Source organism: Haplochromis burtoni, unplaced genomic scaffold (genome assembly GCF_018398535.1).
Source record: "Haplochromis burtoni strain Fernald_Lab_line unplaced genomic scaffold, NCSU_Asbu1 Contig_37, whole genome shotgun sequence".
NCBI lineage: Eukaryota > Metazoa > Chordata > Actinopteri > Cichliformes > Cichlidae > Haplochromis > Haplochromis burtoni.
In genome coordinates, this window is record NW_024582398.1 from 1,596,015 (window position 1) to 1,615,481 (window position 19,467).

General features: G+C 39.1%; 2 protein-coding genes across 2 annotated transcripts; both read right to left on the minus strand.

Moving 5' to 3' along the window:
- Positions 1 to 1,628: 1,628 nt before the first annotated feature.
- On the minus strand, positions 1,629 to 14,166 carry sec31b (SEC31 homolog B, COPII coat complex component). The gene is made up of 25 exons (XM_005919560.2): positions 13,891 to 14,166; positions 13,028 to 13,260; positions 12,271 to 12,466; positions 12,074 to 12,169; positions 11,268 to 11,408; positions 10,762 to 11,004; positions 10,024 to 10,185; positions 9,454 to 9,606; positions 9,130 to 9,360; positions 8,961 to 9,035; positions 8,750 to 8,842; positions 8,558 to 8,666; positions 8,291 to 8,469; positions 8,069 to 8,195; positions 7,818 to 7,963; positions 7,463 to 7,636; positions 7,201 to 7,353; positions 6,919 to 7,111; positions 6,440 to 6,826; positions 6,254 to 6,292; positions 5,558 to 5,616; positions 5,071 to 5,196; positions 4,867 to 4,986; positions 4,671 to 4,742; positions 1,629 to 3,079 (listed from the first exon to the last, which is right to left on the minus strand). Exons 2-25 carry the CDS (start codon positions 13,228 to 13,230, stop codon positions 2,900 to 2,902), a joined length of 3,657 nt encoding a protein of 1,218 aa, XP_005919622.1. The 5' UTR covers positions 13,231 to 13,260; positions 13,891 to 14,166; the 3' UTR covers positions 1,629 to 2,899.
- Positions 14,167 to 14,250: 84 nt separating this feature from the next.
- Positions 14,251 to 19,175, minus strand: ndufb8 (NADH:ubiquinone oxidoreductase subunit B8). The gene is made up of 5 exons (XM_005919559.2): positions 19,025 to 19,175; positions 18,650 to 18,776; positions 18,373 to 18,472; positions 15,396 to 15,551; positions 14,251 to 14,414 (listed from the first exon to the last, which is right to left on the minus strand). Exons 1-5 carry the CDS (start codon positions 19,113 to 19,115, stop codon positions 14,322 to 14,324), a joined length of 567 nt encoding a protein of 188 aa, XP_005919621.1. The 5' UTR covers positions 19,116 to 19,175; the 3' UTR covers positions 14,251 to 14,321.
- Positions 19,176 to 19,467: the final 292 nt, after the last annotated feature.

A 19,467-nucleotide genomic window follows, 5' to 3' on the forward strand; every position in this document is an offset into this window, starting at 1 on the left:
ACCTGTGCCAACTTGCAAACTTACTGACACTGAACACTCGCGGATTGCAGTGAATTTTAATGAGTTGTGTAACGCTCCTCTAAGTGTGCAAATTGGGTCAGATAACAAACAAACAGGGGGAAAAACCCCCAAATCGTTAAGTGCAGACTTTGATGCATTCACGTGCTTTGTTGCAAACAGGAAAACGGATCAACATCTAAAATAGTTTACCTGAGGGCACTGATGCGGGAAGCACCATGATAAACACCCATATTTACCTTCAGTAGAGCAGCTTGACTACGCTACACAGAGCCCTCTGCTGTTCATAGTGAAAATTGCTTAGATAACCAAGATAACAATAGCACACTGTGAAAACAACTGCTTCTAAGATGTAAAAGCAACAAACTTTTAAATATTTGCTCTCATTGTTCTCTTCCAAAGTGGGATAATATATATTGAAATAGTGAATAACACTTTGAACTGTTTAGTTTTTGTGTAAATGTTGGTATGACAACACATTTTGATGGTTGTTTTCAATTTAACAGTGAGCATCAGAGGAAGAACCAGTTTTCAACTTTAAAAGTCATGTATACACAATACACAACATGACTTAATACATGAAGCAATACAAGAAGCTGTGGAGCACCTTTTTATTTATTTTTTAATAAAAAAAAAATTGTTTTTTTTATTGCACGGGTAAAGGACTCAGACACTGTATTGGCAGCACTACTCCCTCACACTAAGAAGTCTTTTGGTTTGAATCCCGTCTCTGGTTTCCGTGTGGGGTTTGCATATTCTCTTTCTCTGTGGGCTCAGTCTGGGTACTCTGGCATCCTACTATTGTGCAAAGACATTCATGAGGTGAGGTTAATTGATTTTAAATTGGCTGTAGTTGTGAATGTGAGCGTGAGTAGCTGTCTGTCCCTGTAAGTGTTAGACCTGCAATGGATTGGTGACCTGTCCAAGGTGAACCCTGCTTTTTGTCCAATGACAGCTGGGATAGGTTTCAGCTGGCCTGTTACTGTGGATACTTTGAATAAGATAGATGGAGTGAGGAGATCACCGATTAAAGAGATCAGAGTTCAACTGTTTTGCTAAACCACAATGTCATTGCCTTATTAGACGTCGGTACCAGTGACATTGTGATCTCTAGTGACAGTATGGAAGAGAGGTTTATATACTTAGCATCAACCCTCCAAAGCAATGAAGTGTGTGCAAGAGAATGCAGACAAGGTGGACTGGGTGGAGATGAGTATTAAAGGTAATTTGCAGTAGAAGGACAGCAGCAGGAGTGAAAGGAAAGCTTTACAAGATAGTAGAATGACGAGCTATGGAGAATGGTTTGGAGACAGGAGGCAGAGCTGAAGATGTTAAAGATGTTCACTGGAGGTGATGAGGAGAGACAGCTCCGGTTTAAGAGTTTGGAGACAAAGAGGGATAGTGGATATACTGGATAAAGGATGTTGAAGCGGGAGCTGGCAGACAATAAGGGAAAAAGAAGACCACACAAGTTCTTGGATGTAGTGAAGGAAGTCATGCAGAGGGTTGGTGCAACAGGCAAATGACCTCCCTTACAGGGATCACTAGAAAAAGGACAAAAAAATTGTATTGAATATGAACAAGGAGACAGTTAATGGTTAGAAACGTGCAACCTTTTAAGTGAAATTTTATTTGAAAAAAGGATACCGAAATGAATAAAGTAAGCAAGATGGATTGTATAAATATCTGTGCAACCACAATGGGCACACTGAGGCACTTCACTGCCTTTTGCTGCCACAACACACCAAACTATAAAGTTTTATGTTCAGCTACAAAACTCTTAAGATCTTTGTTTTGTCAAATCCTTTAAGTCATATCATTATTATGATCTAATCTAAAACTTGTATGATTTAAAAATGGGAACTTTAGGTTATGAAAGGATAAGATGTGGCCTGGATAAAGAGGAATAGTGTATCTTTAACAGAAGGAGTGGCTAACACAGAGGGGATGTTAGTTCATGTTCAGTTTAACATAAAATTGTGTACTTTTGTTTTACAAGCTGCCCCGTGAGCAATAGGGGAAGTAGTTAACATGCATACTGAAGCAAGACTGAGAAAAAAAACAAAACAAAACAAAAAAACTTCAGTCGTTCACACAAGCTATCAGGAAATATTGTACCAGTGCTAATAAAGTGTGGAAGAGGAAATAAAACAGCAAAACTTGACAATCACTCTATGACATTCTTCTGCAGTACTTTGGCCCAAAAACACACATGGCACAATGAACTGGAAACAATCTATTACAGCAAGTGTAGAGAACAGTAAGATCTATGTTACAGTGTTTAAACGTGTTGATGCTTGTTGTTGTTGTTGTAAAATTATACACACCGAGTAAAGCGTGTCAGCCTGTTCCTCCCTCACACAAAGAACACCGACAGGGTGGATAGTAAGTGCAGCCCAGATTTTATTTTCATGATTTTTAGTCTGACCTTTGGAGATGAGAGTTCCTAGTCAAAGATGTTTGTTTCTAATGCTGAACTGGACTTCTATATGCACTGGTGTGCAGTGTAATATGGAATATGAAAATGCACCACTTTGTAAACTACCTCAATTCAGACTTTGCACCACTTGCTTCGTATATTACATCAACTCTTGAATGTACACAGAATCACAAATTTTGGAATACATTCAACTTTTTTTTCCTCTTTCTTGTTTTGTAAAATTATCACAGCAACATCGACAACTCTCTACAAAAACCAACCTCACTGCCCAAATCAGGCAAGTCTTCTGGCAAGGAAACTGTACGGAGTGATGAAGAACACGATCTGTAATATTATCAGCCATTATTCTCATTATTGACGCAAGTCATCAGGCCAAAAAGAAATAAATACATATACAACAATATGGTAACACTGAAGTCTGGTTGGTGGTGAACCTGGAGGTTACACGCCCAGCTTGTTGGCGATAGTCATGACTACTTTGAGGATCGGCATGAAGGCGGAGATCTCGCTGAAGTTGCTGCTGCTGACCACCTGAGTGTGGACCTCCAAACCCCGCTGGTAGTTCTGGCTGGCCACACAGCGACTGATCTCATGGAGTCCGCTCAGGATGTTGTGAGAGAGCTGAGAGGCAGTAGGGAAATTATATTATGTTTACAGTTTTTACTGTACTATGTGAGAAAATTGTGAAAAATCAAATTTACTGTTGCAGTTTAAGTCACAAAAAACAGCAAATCCCAAGTTCTATATTTTCTTTTTTCTCCCACTTCTTCAGCATGGTAAACACAGTAGTTCTTAAACTGTGAAGTGACCCCCCCCTGGTGGGAGCATTAGGTGTCTGCAGGTGGATGACTGAAGAAAAATGCAGAGTACGATGATGTTGAATAAATATGATTTAAGTGAAGGAACATTAACATTCATCTATGATCCTTTTTCATGTTAATAACTATTAATAGCAATTGTGTTGTAAACAGTTATCCCTGTAGATCCCCCGAATCTGTTTACTGGTGTGCTCATGGAAAATGTTTAGCTTGTACTGCATACTTAATTCTGGTTTTATCCCCATTTACTGGACACTGTAAATGCATAGTTTGTCTTGTTTTACTACTTTATTTCTTTGTATTGCATTCTACCTAGAGCATCTCGAGTGCCCACTGATAGCAACAATTACATCAGTAAACTCAAATTGACGCTTGCTTAGTTACAAATACATATAATGGACTAAGACTGATCATTTTCTCAGCTATCTTCACAAAGACTATGCTTTTTTACTGGCTGAGCCCTTAGTTGCCATTGGATTCAAGTACAGCATGTCCTGGGTCCTTTTTTTAAGTCATAACAAGTAAAAATATCAGGTTTACAACTTCATCCCGATGTCTGACATGCACTTTGGCTTTTAGATCTGTTGTAAAAAAATTGTACTTTAAAAATTCAAGGTAACGTTAAGCACTTGGCAGGTTAGCGTACACAAGTACCTGCTGAGATGGATTAAACAGATCCTGGTACGTTTCATATTGTCAGTGTAGTGAGTACACAATGGTTTAAACATTTTCTTTGGTCTTTAAATAGGTGACCTTAAGTGTGTGGCATGTTCATTTAACTCAAACCTTTTAAAGACCTAATATTTTATTGTATATATCGATAAACATTTATTCTTAAATTGACAAAAGCACTTTTTTATTTCAGGTAATGCAGTGCACCTCCACTGTACAGCGCTGACTTAGAATTATAAACAAAGCATTGCTATGACAGTGGTGGCCCTTGACAAGGCTTAGCTCATCATGCAGGTTTTATGTCCTTTTTTCTGAGGTTGAGAGTGTGATATCTATTAATGCAACAAGAGTCAGCTGAATTTTATTTGTGGTGGTCAAAACGGAAATGGTGCAAACATGTCGCCCATAGAAACACACCTGCTTTTTGTTTTTGTGGTTTTGGCAGGTTAATGTAAACAGCATTTGATCTTTTTAAGTCATTGCTACATAGTGAGAAGAAACTCAGTGGTTTTACCCTCACAACAAAATTTTAAGCAGACAAAAAGGGAATATCAAGAAAGACAAAGTGATATTGAGATTTATCAACTTTTACCTCAGATTCTGTTTAAGTACACAATGCATTTCTAACTGCACTGTATCATTTAAAAGCAGTTTTTTAAAGTCAAGTTTTTCTGTCAATTTTTTAAAAATAATTTCTGAATCTGATCACTTCTGATCCTTACCGACTGCTCTCTCAGCTTATCATACAGGTGCCCCAAGCGCTTGGCAGCATCATCAAGTTTTCTTTTAGTTTGCTGAAAGAGAAACACTTCTTGTCACTTTGTATCCAATAACAAAATTATTTTGTTTCAATCAACAAAAACATTTGCACCAGAAAAACTGTGAAACCTAGATGCGGCTACAGACTGTGGAACTTACTGGGTCTCCTGCAGCTAGCTGGCAGCGCTGCACCAGGCTGTCAAAGGTGGACTTGAGAACCATGTGCTCAGGAGGGATTTCTTTCTGCTGCACCTTCTCTGATGGCAGCTGCTGGAGGAGCTGAATAACACAAGCACAGAAATATAAGGTGACAAGGTGTTACTGTTGAGAATTCACAAAACAGCCCCCTCGTTCGACACAAACCTGTACGCTGGGCTCTTGAGGGGCTCCAGGGGGTACCTGGGTGTTGTCATGGGGCTGAGCAGCCTCCACTGGGAATCTCATCACAGGTGCTGTGATGGGGGCTGGTGGAGTATAGTTATCAGGAACCTGAATATACAACAAAGTATATCATAATGAGTGAGGAAAAAAACAATGAACCAAGCAGTTTAGTTTTGGTATATCAATAAATGACATATTTGTTACATTTTTGCTAAACTGTTGGTGTAACATAAATTCATCTGCCTTTCTTGCCTGCAAGAAAGAAGAAGTGCTTAATGTGAATGTGCTTGAGTTTTCAATAAGGGTGAACTAAACTAAGAGAGTCTGCTAGATTAGTTTAGTGAGCTCTCGAGAGAATAACAATGCTCTCCTCAAAGGAATGTGGTGCCGCACAACAATATAGCTGCTTTTACTACATTTGTAAGCATACAGCAGAACAGTATTTTGACAGTAAGAAATGCAGGCTTACCTTCTTCTTCCTGGGTCCACCTCGCACTGTAGGTGGGTCATTCCAGCCTTCTTGAGATCCTGAATCAGAAGAATAATGACAATTATTAAGGAACTACTAACATTCGTTGTTTAGATACACTCAAGCAACCAAGGATTGTCTACAAGAGACAATCTTTTTGGGCCCAGGTGGTAAAAACACTGCAAGTCAAGCCATACAGATTTGGCAGTTTATGCAGAAACAAACAAGCAAATTTTCAGGCAGCATTATTCACTCAAAGGCAAAAAAACAGAAAGAAAAATTCTATGAATATCATACTGAGTCTATTTCAGGTTAATTATGTAGCAGCTGCAAGTGTTTAAAAATGTCCTACTTATGCTTTAATTTCAAATAGCAATGTATATATATGCGCGTCATCTTTAATTGCCTGACACAGAATCATCTACAGTCTTGTCTGAGTCTGGAAAATTCATTTAGAGCTCACATATAAAAAATACACCAGGTAAGTCTTTACATTTCCCTTCAATATAGGGTAACACAAACAATCATCAAGAAACCAGACAAATGGAGAAGATCTGCATGGATTGCAAACCAACGCATATTAACTTTGAGGTTAATTTAGGGATACTATATTGTTTTGCACAGATATTTTTTTTCTGGTTCTTGAATGGATTGTTTGATCCTCCCTTATTCCATATCCAGCCCTAACCCTGTCACCTTGGTTGTCACACTGGGAATTCAGCCAGGGAAAGTATCCTGCAAGTCAAAAAGGAGTGACAGCGGAACAGATGTAAATCACCACGAGCAATACATTCCTGCTGACCTCTGTAATTTCTTTCTTTAAATTCATGACTAAAAAAATGTGGAACGGTGTCAGGAAACAATGTAGCTGTGATCTCATACCAGTAGGAGGAGGAGCCACCACTGGAGCTGGGAAGGGCTTTGCAGCAGGAGCTCCAGGTCCACCCTGTGGATATCCAGATCCGGGAAGAGCATAGGGAACAGATGGAGGTGCAGTACCCTGGTTGTGAAGGCTTCCTGGGTACACTGGAACCGGGGCTCCAGGCTGGGAGCCAGGTGGTGCAAAGCCTGAGGAGGTAGGTGGCATGAAGCTTATTGGTGGCACCCCGGGGCTGGGCATGGGGGGTAGGCCTCCAGCAGCTGACGATGAAGGTGGCAGTTGAGGCCCTGATAAAGTAGCAGCTGGCATAGAAGGACCTGGAGGTGGAAACGCTGGAGGTCCAGCAGTGGACGGTGACTGAGGCTGGAATGGCTGGTGAGGAAGGAAACCTGGGAAAAGCCACAAATGATTGCCATAATATCAAGAAACAAAAAAGGGCAAAAAATACAAATAAATTCAAATATTCTACAAATGGTCAAACCTGGAGCCACAGCAGGATGTTGGGGGTAGGAGGGTCTCAGGGCAGGGCGGGTCGTACTGGGTGGCAGTACATGAGAAGAAGGTGGTAGACCAGGCCCAGGGTTGGTTGGAGCAGCTTGAGGGGTAAAAACCGATGGCAAAGGAGGCTGCTGTTGTGCAGTCATCTGAGCAGCAGGAGAGGGCTGGTAATGACTCTAAATAAAATACAAATGAATACAAATTAAATACAAATTCATTTTGGAAAATATATTTATTATTCATTGTATTGCTAACAAACTGATACCGTAAACTGTGCTTTTGATGCAGGAGTTGGAGCAGCAGGAGTGGGCTTTGCAGTGGACACACTGACTCTGTTGAAGGTGTTTGGAGGTTGCTGTTGGACAGGAGCCTCTCCCTGAGCGTGAAACAGCCTGTTTCTTAGCATCACGATCCCAGCCTGACAAGACAAAATTGGACAAACATGCAGATGCAGTTATTACAAATCAAACAAAGCAAAGAAAAATGAATTGTGCCATTAATAATTAAATCATTTATAGCTATTTTACTTGGTCTGAGTTCTCAGGCAGGTAGCTCAGGGCAGTGGTCAAGCTACCCTCTGCAGCCAGTATGCCAGCATAACAGGTTAGCTTCTCAGCCAGGACTGGGCTTTGGACCGCCACCTCACAGTTACGGAGACGTTCAATGGACTTTCGCAGCATCATGACTTTCTCAACCAAATCCTGAAACACAAATAAATGCCTTTAGACTAAAAGATTCTTCGCTGGCAGGTAACTGTAACTATTTTTCACCCCCGAATCATCTCAGTAAGTGCACAGCGACTCATTAAAACTTTGCTCAAATAAGCAGAAGAGTTTGTTCATCATTGCTAGAGGCAGATTAGAACAAATATTAAGATTATACCTCTAGACCAAGAGGAGAAGAGCAGTCTCTATGCAAGGCCCAGCATTCCACTAGCTTCTCAATGTTTCCAGAGCAGATGTAACACAGACATGCCTGCAGGCAACGCTTCTCTGTACCCTCACACTCCAACCGGCTTCCCAGTGTATCTACCATGATGAAAGAAAATTAATTTTTTTTTGAATAGAGGGACTGAAATTAGAACAGATACCATGAGCACAGATAGATTTGGTATGAATAAGGTGGATACTCACCGCACAGGCGAGCAAAGTCTTCAGGGTGAGCATAGGTCAGGAGAGCAGCGAGAGCTTCCTTCCAGTTGTCCAGCTCACAGCTTTGGACTATGTCTTTCCAGTTTTGGGTCACCACTGATGATATAAGCTGCAGTTGGAACAAAAACGTTAGGTATACATTCAGGAAAAACATTCATTTCATTGTAGTTGTATAAGCTGGACTACTATTAATCATAATCTTACCATTGAGATGCTATTCTTTTGTTTGCTTAGGTATTTCTGTTGAGTTTTCTTCAGCAGTTCTTCTCCTCCGCTTATAGAAAGCAGGATTGCTTCAGCGTAGCGACCATCATTCAGACACAGATCCACAGCTCCCTCAAAGTTACCAACCAACAGCGCCTGACTTATCAAACCATTGGTGTCTTAAAAACAGAAGGAGATAATCAATGCAATCCATAAAATCACAAGTAAATATCAGATAACAGTAGATTTTCAGAGGAGAAATTTTACCACATGACACTGGGATCTGAAAGTTAGAGTTTTCCTTTGGGGTCTGGCTGAAAAAATCTGCTGGTGACACAGAACCTGAAGTTCTAGCTTCAGCTGCTTCATCAGACCTCTGGAAATAACAAAGAGTGTTTTAAATGGAACAGGAGACACACAGCTTGAAAATAGATACCGTACATTTGCAGAAGTGCTGACCTCAGTGGAGAGTCGCTGCATCTTTTCTGCCAGATCTTTGGCATCCACTCCATGTCCATTGGGTTGGAAATTCTTCCCCAGACATTTTGAAATCTGAATATCCACAACAGGAAGTATGTGATATGATTTAGAGATCCAGTGCATTCACAGAAATTTTAAAGTTAATGTTAAATATCAGTGACTAGCTACAGTCAAGTAAGAGCCATGATACCTTTCTTTCCAATTCATCCTTGCTAAACCCCAAAAGTTTAAGGAATTTAATACGGGCTTCATCCTCAAAATTAACCTGTAAATTAAAAGAGTGAATCAGCATACAGGATAATAACACCCAAAACTGACTGACAGATTTAACATTAGGTTTTAGTAGCTGGATGGCGAACCAGAAGGAACTTCCATATGTCCTGCTCAGCATCTGACTTGGAGCTCTGAATCTTAGCCTGGCAGTAACTGTTGAAGGAACCTGACTGCAGCGCTGTCTGCAGCTCCCTAGAGCGCTGTAGGAACTCTGTCTCTGTGGTAACTTGGCTCACAAACACTTGTCTAGGGACGGGTTGGGGGCTCTGGACTGGAGGCAACTTGGGATTCTCAAATGTGATCAGCTTTCCACCAAACTACGAAACAAAAACAGATCATATATAAAGATAATTGTTCTGTTGTTTTTAATGGAAGAAAATTGCTACAAAAACATTAAATGCTGCACTTACAGCAAAGGAAGCTCCCACTGGCCTCCGCACCCACTTGGGTGGCTTCTTGAGAGGAGGAACTATGGTGTCCTGCACTTGAGGCTGAGGAACTTGCAAAGGAGGCAGCACCTGCCCCGTACCAAAGGGATCCATTGTGTCAAATGAGGATGATATCTGTTAAATAAAACATAAAAAAATGTTGAAACAAATATGCTGAAACAATTAACTGACTGCAGCTATTTTGATAAATAGTTCATAGACCAAGCAGACAAACAAGACATTTAAACATGTCAATATTTCTGTTGTGAAACTGATTAATATTTGTAGCAATTTTTAACAGCTGATGATCAATCAACCATTTTAATGAATAAATATAATTAGCTGTGACCCTGCTTCATGTGATAGCTTTCAACTATGATATAGCCATCTTTCAGACTTAATGTACAACGTGTTTATAAGTCAATATTAAGTGCTTTACATGGGCACCATCTTGTGGACAAACAATGGAGGTCAGACACGGTTTAAACAAATAAAACCGTAAATACAAACACAGTTAAATTCAAAATCTTTTAAAGACCGAGCAAACATTACTCTTTCAGCTGTGCTCTGCTGCTGAGCCTTCAAGCTCCCTCCCATCACAGAGTAAACAGTGATTCTCCCATCAAATGATGCCGTTGAAAGCAGCGCTGGATTCCTGGGGCACCACTCCACATCAAAGCACCACTGGTTAGTTGTTGGGAGCTCATAGATTACCTGAATAGAAGACACAGCTTTCATGATTGGAGGAACAAATATAGGTAACAACAATGAGGGCTTATTCACTCATAATACACAGGATTCTTGCCACAAAGTTACCAGAGCAGCTCCAACTAGCTTGAGAGTGAGGTAGGTTGGGGAGTTGTATATTAGGTACTTAGCTAATTATGTGTCACAGATGCAACAGTGGTGCTGCATTGCTGCAGCTCTGTAGTCAGTGAGAAAGGAAAGACTCTAGCTTCATTCCTGCTTCAAGGCTATATCAGGGTAAAGCATGAAATGAAGGTTAACCTTTTCACACACAGCAGTCATTTAGCCTACCAACTAAGGATCAAGTGTAGTTTATCCCATAAGGAGGAGATGCCAGCTTAAAAGGCAAAATGATATTACGTCATAATATTTGCCTGGGTTTTTTTTTTAACTTTGAAAACTATAGTCTTTAACAGCTGGTTTATATGTGTAAAACCTCTAAGAGAAACATTAACCTAATACGGTGGAATAGCTCAGTAGCTTAGAGGCTTGCCAAACACTTGCAGAATCCCTGATACATGAGCAGTAATTAAGATTGTGTACCTCTCCTGTGTTTGGATTCCAGCAAAGGATCCGATTGTCTTTAGCACTACTAAGCAGGAGCTCAGAGTCAGCCTGGCTCCAGGATATAGACAAAATTCCCCTTGTATGGTTCTCCAGTACTTTAAGAGGTGATGTGGCAAAGCGGAGGTCCCACATCTGGATCACTGGCAGTCGGTCATCTTCAGAGGCCAAGACCAACTGAGTGGCCACATCAGGGTGCCAGAGCATTCCTGAACAGTGCATCTGAAATCACATAAAAGAGTTAAAAATATGAGAGTTCATTTCTACAGGATGCAACATTAAAATCTGCATTTTTGCCTAGCAAATGAGTCAAATTACTGAGCATCCAGAGCAAAACAGGATAAAAGTAGGATTTTGCATTCTACAAATAGTCTTGTCTCAGACAACAAGTGTTGCTTTAAAATGATAGATGAGCCTTTTTGACTTGTTCACATGATTTCATTACTTTTACAGAAGGAACTCTGGACTTTATTTAAGCCACCAACCCTGTTGCTATGATCACTGATCTTGATGATGGGCTCGTTCTTTCTCAGGTCCCAGACGACTGCTTTCCCGCTGGGGTTAGCAGAGGCCAGGATGTGCTGAACCTGCCGGTTCCATGAGACTACACTGATATCTTCAGCAGGCTGAAAAAGAAAAGAAAAAACAAAAGTTGTTAGTCTAAAACAAAAACAAGTCTACCTGTGAGTCTTACTACAACAGATCCCTCATGATTATATGCATATAGGGACGGTTTGACATATGAGCAAGAAATAAGTACTGGGTGACACTAGTCATGTTGATTGCCATAGACTTGGAATGCTTCCAGTGGTAAAAGTGCCATGTGAAAAACATCAGTATTAGCCAGAACTTCACAATCATTCACCCAGGAATGCAAATACCATGCAAACACTGTTTGTTTCTGTTATGGAAATATCATGTAACCATGGCTTATTCTAACAGCAGGGACTCCCATGAAATATAGACAGCCTGTGCAGACATGTTTTATTCAGCTATCTTGATACTGAGGAGAACAAGGTTATACCCAAATGTTGGTAAGAAGTATAGACACCATGGCTTAAATTTACTCCTTAGCAAGCAAGTATTATATAACTATACAACCACAAATAAAATATTCTTGTGATTTCATTGTTTCTCACCGATATTAAAACTATAAAGGCAAAAAAAAGAAAAAAAAAGTCAAAACCTACTTACTGGGGAATTGTGGTTTGACTCATTATAAACACATTGGTTTAGAAGAGAATAAGATTTCAACACCATGACAAACCACGTGATCCCATCATGTACTCACCTGTGTCTTTGCTCCTGGAGTCATAGGACTGCTGAAGTTGTTTAGATCCCAGATGTATATCTCTGAATCATTTGCTCCTGACGCAAGGAGGTTACTCTAAAAATTAATAAATTAAAACATCAATCTGAAACACAGAGGGACGTCTGTACCGACTGTCTTTGAATGACAAAGGAAATCACCAGCAGGTTTCTATTTACCTGAAAATGGTTGAAATCTAATGCTCGGACAGGTCCTGTATGTTTGTCAGATTGTCCCACTACAGCCTCCCCACTGGAGTTCATTATTGCCTCTGGATCATAGACAGTCAGTGTTCCATTTTCACTACCACCAACCAGCCTTCCTCCAGTACCATCTGCTCCACTTCCAAAATTTACCCACACTATACTATGCAACCTATAAATGACATAGCAAGTTATTATCACCCAGTCATAGACTGCATACTACAAAGGTTATATGCTTTATTTCTTTAACATGCTGTCTTCTGAACAAATAACTACACTAAATATCTCAAAAAATAAAAAAATGGAAGAATGAGTCTAAAGCAAGATGTGAGAACAATTAAAAAGATAGCAAATGAGCAACATTAATTTAATTATTAATAAGTAAACGTTTATTTTAAGATTGCACTAGTTTTATCTATGTGGTATCAAATTAACTGGCAGGCCTGAATTTACTTGTTGATACAACCATTTGAAAACATTCAGTTTTATCAGTGTAAGGAATTTACGGGCAAGTCACAACATGAAGTGTCCCTTCTGTGACAGTCACTGTCTGCAGCTTGTGATAAAACTAACCGAATCAATCAGGGAGCCAATAATCATATCAAAGCGGCATAACGTGGTAAACCTTTTCCATGGTTGCTGATATAGGCTGTGTGGAAACAATCAGTGGCTTATACTCTTGCCATGAATGTGTGGTCTTGTGTGGTCATCATTTATCTCTTCTTTACGTTACCTGTTTGTAGTTGCCAACGACCCTTTGAGCTGCATGTCCAGTGAGGGGTCAGAAAAATCCATCTCAAATATCTCTATAGCAGCTGTGGTGTTGAAAGAAGCATCAAGCTGTTGTGCTGCTGTTCCCAAGGCCAAGTATATAGGATGGTGCCCGGCAGGACTCCACGCCTGGTGGGCAGTCCTCTGGATCTCTTTCAGCCTCATCTTCCTCTACAAGTGTTCAAATTCCAAATCCTGGACAGCAGAACAGACTCCGCTAAACCATTTACACTATATCCCAGTCCCTAAAATATATAATGTTGGCTTATTAATAACACAAAATTCGCATTTATATCTCGAATATTCTTACTTTCCAGAGTACCTCAGGCTATTACCTGTAACAGCAGTAACTTAATCGTCTATACATAAATCTAGCTTTCGAATACGGTTGTGCAAAGTTATATGTTAATTATCACAATGAAATGAATGTAGTTATCCTCTAAATTAAACTATCATTAAGCCCCTTTTAGGCAAGCTAACATAACATGTAGTTAGCTTTTATTAGCATTTAGCAATCATGTGTCAGAAACCGTAGCGTTAGCTTTTGTCGGTTAATAACTTTGTAAGAGCAGACTCTTCTACTGGTAATGATCTCATTATATTTGTTTTAATGCTAAATTAACCTCTCATACACGTTGCTACTCATTTTTAAATCCCGAGCTAACGCCGGGCTATTTAATTCCGGTGCACAAACGGACCAGATTTTTATTGCACGCAAGCTAGCCAACAGCCACCACCCCAGTTAGCATGTTTTAACAAAAAGGACCACTGGGCGCCTTAAAACTCAGCCCAAAAAAGATAAATATGGCCTTGAGAGAAACTTACGTCAATTTATTTGTCAGAACTTGACTGCCCGCATCTACTACAAACTCGAGAGCTACTTTACAGCCAAGCTAGCCAGCTCAACCACAGCCGGAGTCGGACCAAAGTGCTTTGCCGTGTTGTCACTACGGTACGGTAGCTGACAAGGACATTCCTCACAGTAACCTGAAGTTAACCCAGTAATACTGAACCAGAGAAAGTGTATAGACTTACACCTATAGATCATGTTCATTGCTAAGAGTACATTTCATTTGAAAATGATTCTGTTTTATCAAAAGTCGAAAATTAACATTTAACAAAACAGCAAGAAGGCAAGTTAACATTCTTTACAGACAAATAATAACAAATCACGCAAATACAAACTTTTAACTTTGAACATAAGTCTTTATTCTTGACAGAAATATATATAAACAAGTAGAATCACATTTTAGTGATTATAATTCATAATGTTTGACTTCTTCAGGCTGTTTTTCAGGATCTCCTCCTTTCTCCAAGTACAGGTCATTGAAGGGATATTGCTTTGGTGCCTGGAACAAAACAAAAGACAATTACTTTAATGAAACCTTGTACACCAACAGTGTTACTGTACAGAAAAGGTGATTCTAACTTTAACATACACTGTTATATAATTACTGAAAATAAAATATTTAGTAAATATAATTATGGAGATCATGTGTTTTGCCACGTTTAGTATCTTCCTCTGTATCAACAATCATCAAATTGGCCACTAGACTGCAAAAGAATCTAGTGTTAATAAGAAATCTTTATTAACTAGGGTTAGTTTAGGGGTATTGCCTTGATCCATGCTCAACCATCCAGATAAGACTGAGATCAAACTGAAGAAGTCGCTTGGATAAGTGATGCAATGTTTTTCTTACTGATAACAGAACGTCTAGATCAGGGGTGTCAAACTCAAATACACAGTGGGCAACAATTCAAAACTGGAACAAAGTCGCGGGCTAACGTTAGTATTTTTTGAAATATATTTATTCCTCCAGATATAAGAATGAATCTTTTCTTATGTGCTCAAACACGTTTTGCTGAAAAACTGAATATGGAACAAGCAAAGCTTAATACTAAACAATATATATATTAGCTGTATAATACCAGTAGGCCAGCTCTAATAATAATTTGGTATGGCTTTGCGGGCCAAATGTAATTAGGCTGTGGGCCAAATTTGGCCCGCGGGCCAGAGTTTGACACCTATGGTCTAGATGAACAGAAATAGCTTTCTGGGGGTTTAGAGGGGTCCATCCTTCTAACTCTGTATCTGGCTCTGACACCATGTCAATGTCAGAGACATTTAGATTTTTTTTTAAAAAAGAAGAAGAAGAACAAAAAAGAAGGAAACCATAAAGAGTAAGTAATAGTGACTAAACTAAACTATAAAATTGAAAGAATGATGATCCAGCCATTTTTAAGCTGCTGAAAATTGTAACAGTGAGGGAAAAAAAACACCAACAAAAAAACAAAGAAAACCGAATTCTTGCATTAAGGTGTGTACTTACAACAGGTTGGTATGCTGGAAATTTCTCTCCAACATAAAACATAAACAGCATGAACCCAATGAAACCAAACAGTTGCTTGCACATTGTGGACCATGGCACAGGGCTGGGAGATGTATCCACACGGTTCCTGATGTACATATCAAAATCCCAGTGCATCTAAGAGGTAGAACAATCACAGATTAACTCTCAAACGCAATCTTAAATTGCTTATTTTATAATTTTAGTCAATTTGTGACAGCTCAGAAAACTGCATTCTGCAAAGAAAGCTGGGTCTCAGCCAGGCTAAACTGAACACAGTTCCTTGTTAATGGTGCTGACCTCATTTTAGTTGCATTTTAGCCTGGGCCCTATCACAAGAAACGGGTTTCACTAAAACAGAGGGTTTTTTTTAAAAAAAAATCTGTGCAAATCTAGGTTTTCTGTTCCTGAAAGAGAGTTAACTTAAACTCTGATTCAATTACCATGGTAACATACTCTTTAAACCTATCCTGCTCACTCGCAGATTTTCTTCTCTGACTCATTCCCTCCTGCTGTACCTGAATCAGCTGAATGACACTTGGTTTCATTTCATCATTGAAATGTGTTTAAGACTACATGCATTTGACTGACTTTTTAAAATGCAGGGTTCAGACATTCTGTGTTAAATGGTAAACAAACTGGTTCTTATATAGTGCTTTTCTTCTTTAGCTGAGCACTCAAAGTGCTTATACAGCATGCCTCATTCACCCATTTACACAAGCAGCTTTTTCTATGCTCAATTGCTTTCTAGGTTAGTATTTTGCCCAAGGATATCTGGCAAGCAGACTGGAGCAGCCAGAGATCTAACCACCTTCTAATTAGTAGATGACCTGCTCTACCTCCTGAGCTACAGTCAACCGTGAACATTGTGAAATGTGTTGACAGGTTCAGTTATTAAATGATATCAAACAATATTTTTTAAATGTCTGTCTGAAATTCAGAGTCTGAACCTTAACACATTTTCTACTTAAAATCCTCTCAATCACTCTAAGTGGGTTTATCCAGGTAGAAGTGACTCTGAATCCAAGTGCATTTGTATGGCTGGACAGTAGGGCTGGCCGATATGGCCTAAAATCCATATCACGGTATAATTTGAAGCATGTGTGGTAACGATATATATCGCGATATATTCTTTTCTTCTGTATAACGTATTTTACACACTATAAGGCACACTTAAAATCCTTTCATTTTCTCAAAAATCAACAGTGTGCCTTATGTATGAATTCTGGCTGTGCTTACTGACCTCGAACCAATTTTATGTAGTACACGGCGCACAGAAATCTGTCAAAAAATGTTTTAGTACAACTTTGGTAAGCTATGAAGGCGCACTGCTTGATGGATTGCCGGAGCATTACGGTTGCCGTAGTCAGGAGCCTCATGCATTGTTGCCAACTCCTCAGTAAGGAAAATTGCTATTGGCTATCCTAAAAGTCACTAAATGACATCATTGCCTAATTTGCATAACTGGTCATACTAATGTAATTGTAACCTACGTTGGTGGAGAGAGAAATAACATTGTGGACGAGACATAAGGTGAGTAAAAAATGTCCTAAATACATTTAGAATTTATTTAGAACCTCAAATTTCCCCAAGTTCATATCCTGTACATAGCTTGTACTCACTACAGCCTGTACATACTTATAGTTATAGAATATTCACAACATACTTCATACCGTGTACATTATAACATACCATAATAGACCCATTTCTGTAATATACTCACATATCTATATTATTGCTAATATATATTGTAATATATCTATATCACTAAAGCACTTCTGGATGGATGCAAACTGCATTTCGTTGCCCTGTACCTGTGCATGTGCAATGACAATAAAGTTGAATTCTATTCTATTCTATTCTAAATTAAATTTATTTTAGGAATTATTGTTTTTTAATGTCACAATTCCACCCATACAGGATTAGGCCTGTATAGCTCTATAAAATCTTAGATATTTCTCATAAAATGGTTGCGTTTACAGATAAAACATAACATTCTTTATGGACTCGTAAAGTTGCCCTCCATATTTTGAGTTGAATGCAAAACAGCTAGCATTACTTATAAACTATAAATCAGTAAATGTCTGCTATGGGCATAAGAGAGTTATCATTTATCAGTGAAGGCTGCTATTAGATTAGACCATAAATGGTGGAACTGGGGAACATTAAAGCAGATATGCTCTTTATTTACTTGTTGCCCAGGTGAATCCTGATATCAGAGCTACACCGATGATGTCTTTCTTTCTTTGTATACTCATACACGTGCTAAACTCAGAATTAGTTGACTGAACTAAGTCTGATCAGCTGTTCTGGAACTGAAAACCCAGACCTGTCAATCTCAGAGTTAATCACCAGAGACTAGACTAGACTAGAGTTTGTTTAACCTGCTTCCTGGAATAAGGCCTATGGTGGGCATAAACTAAGACTTTTAGACATAATGAGAGAGACACCCACATCTATTACCTCACTCAATTATATTTCATGTTAGTATTAACAAAAAAAAATCTGAACTCATGCTAGAAAATATTAGTGTGATTGCAGCCTAAATATCTGAAAGAAATATTCTATATGGACAAGTTTGTTAAATCTTACATTTAATGGATATATAGTTTTAATTTTAAAAACAATACAATTCAGTAATGACAACATCATAAATAAAAGACAGGGTTTTTTCTGTTTTGAAATGTGTTTTGGGGGCTTGACTACACATGCAAGCACTATTGGTGCATAAATACCTAAAGCAACATACTTGTGTCCATTTGATAAACAAAAACGTAATAGGAAAACCTGTAAAAAGGTTCCACTCAGACAATCTAGACACAATTATTCAGGTAAAACTGCATAATTACTCCTGCAATGCACTTCAAATAATCAACTGCTGTATGAACCATCATCATTATACTCATGATTTATTCAGAAAAAGGACAACAATAGCTTTTAATGTCAGTCGGTATCTTACCGGCTCTCCCCAGTTTCTCCTCAGGTCAGGGTGGTCCCATTGGTACCAGGGGTCTCTCTCTTGCTGAGATCTTTCTGGCAGTTTTGGATAATCACCAAAGCTACAAAAACACAGTAATTGCTCATTATTTTCTTTGAAATCTTACAGTTTGTTTGTGACTTAACGTTATAAGAATGAATGGACTGGACAGTCATTTTCGCCGTCTACATTAGCAGTACCGGCAAAAGCAGTTAGAATTACAACAACAATCATGAGACTTGTTAAAATTAAAGCTCACCCCTCTCCATTGTCGGGATATGGTTCATAGTCCTCAACCCTCATGTTGTACTTCTTTGCAGCTGCAGCTCTTTCCTCCGGGGTCTTCGGATATGGCCCAGGCAGGCTGTCCTTTGACAAGCCGGAGGCTGAAAGAGCAATAAATGCATACGTGAAATCGCGGCAGTCAAAGCTCGCAGGCTCAAAAAAGGAAAAATGAGAAATGAGAATTTTATTTTGTCTGCCTGCACCCTCATAGAAGAGCAGCCGCCAAGCTAGCCTAAGCCAACCTTAGCATGTCAAGGTTACGTCCATAGGAGGCTAAAAACGTTAAACCCTGATATACACCTCCTGAGAAATTCATTGTACAACACTATCAGACTAAGACACAACTAACCTGCTCTACATCCCGACAAAAGGGCTGAAATACCAGACCCCTTTCCCTTAGACAGAGCCTGGGCCCACCGTCGGAAACCAACACCAGCCATGTTTACTGGCTGCTGCTGTTCGACATACTCTGAAGTGCGCGTGCGCAAGATTTCAAGTACGGTTCGGCAGAAGGAAAAATTCCGTACTCACAATTTGTAAATAAAGGTAAATAACCGTTAAATACTCCCAGTGCATTTGAAAAGTAACACACTAATACCACTGATGCAAAGTGCTTCAGCACATATATTAAAACATTATATTTATACACAGTTTTAAGTATTTTAATTTTATGTTAGTTCATTATTCTACACTAATGATAAAGAATATTGTTGTCTCTGGTCATTACCAGATTAAAACTGTTTTATACATAAAAACATATATGAAGATTTAATACAATTTAAAACGTACTAA

Bases quoted from the DNA above. Each gene is read 5' to 3' on its own strand.
- sec31b (XM_005919560.2), bottom strand. From the start codon at position 13,230: ATGAGGCTGAAAGAGATCCAGAGGACTGCCCACCAGGCGTGGAGTCCT. The intron at 10,186-10,761 runs GTACACAATCTT...TCTTCTATTCAG, and splicing joins GGAATCCAAACACAGGAGAG to GTAATCTATGAGCTCCCAAC. The intron at 8,196-8,290 runs GTAAGATTATGA...TTCCAACTGCAG, and splicing joins AAAAGAATAGCATCTCAATG to CTTATATCATCAGTGGTGAC.
- ndufb8 (XM_005919559.2), bottom strand. From the start codon at position 19,115: ATGGCTGGTGTTGGTTTCCGACGGTGGGCCCAGGCTCTGTCTAAGGGA. The intron at 18,473-18,649 runs GTGAGCTTTAAT...GTGTTTTTGTAG, and splicing joins TATCCCGACAATGGAGAGGG to CTTTGGTGATTATCCAAAAC. The intron at 15,552-18,372 runs GTAAGATACCGA...TCTACCTCTTAG, and splicing joins GGAGAAACTGGGGAGAGCCG to ATGCACTGGGATTTTGATAT.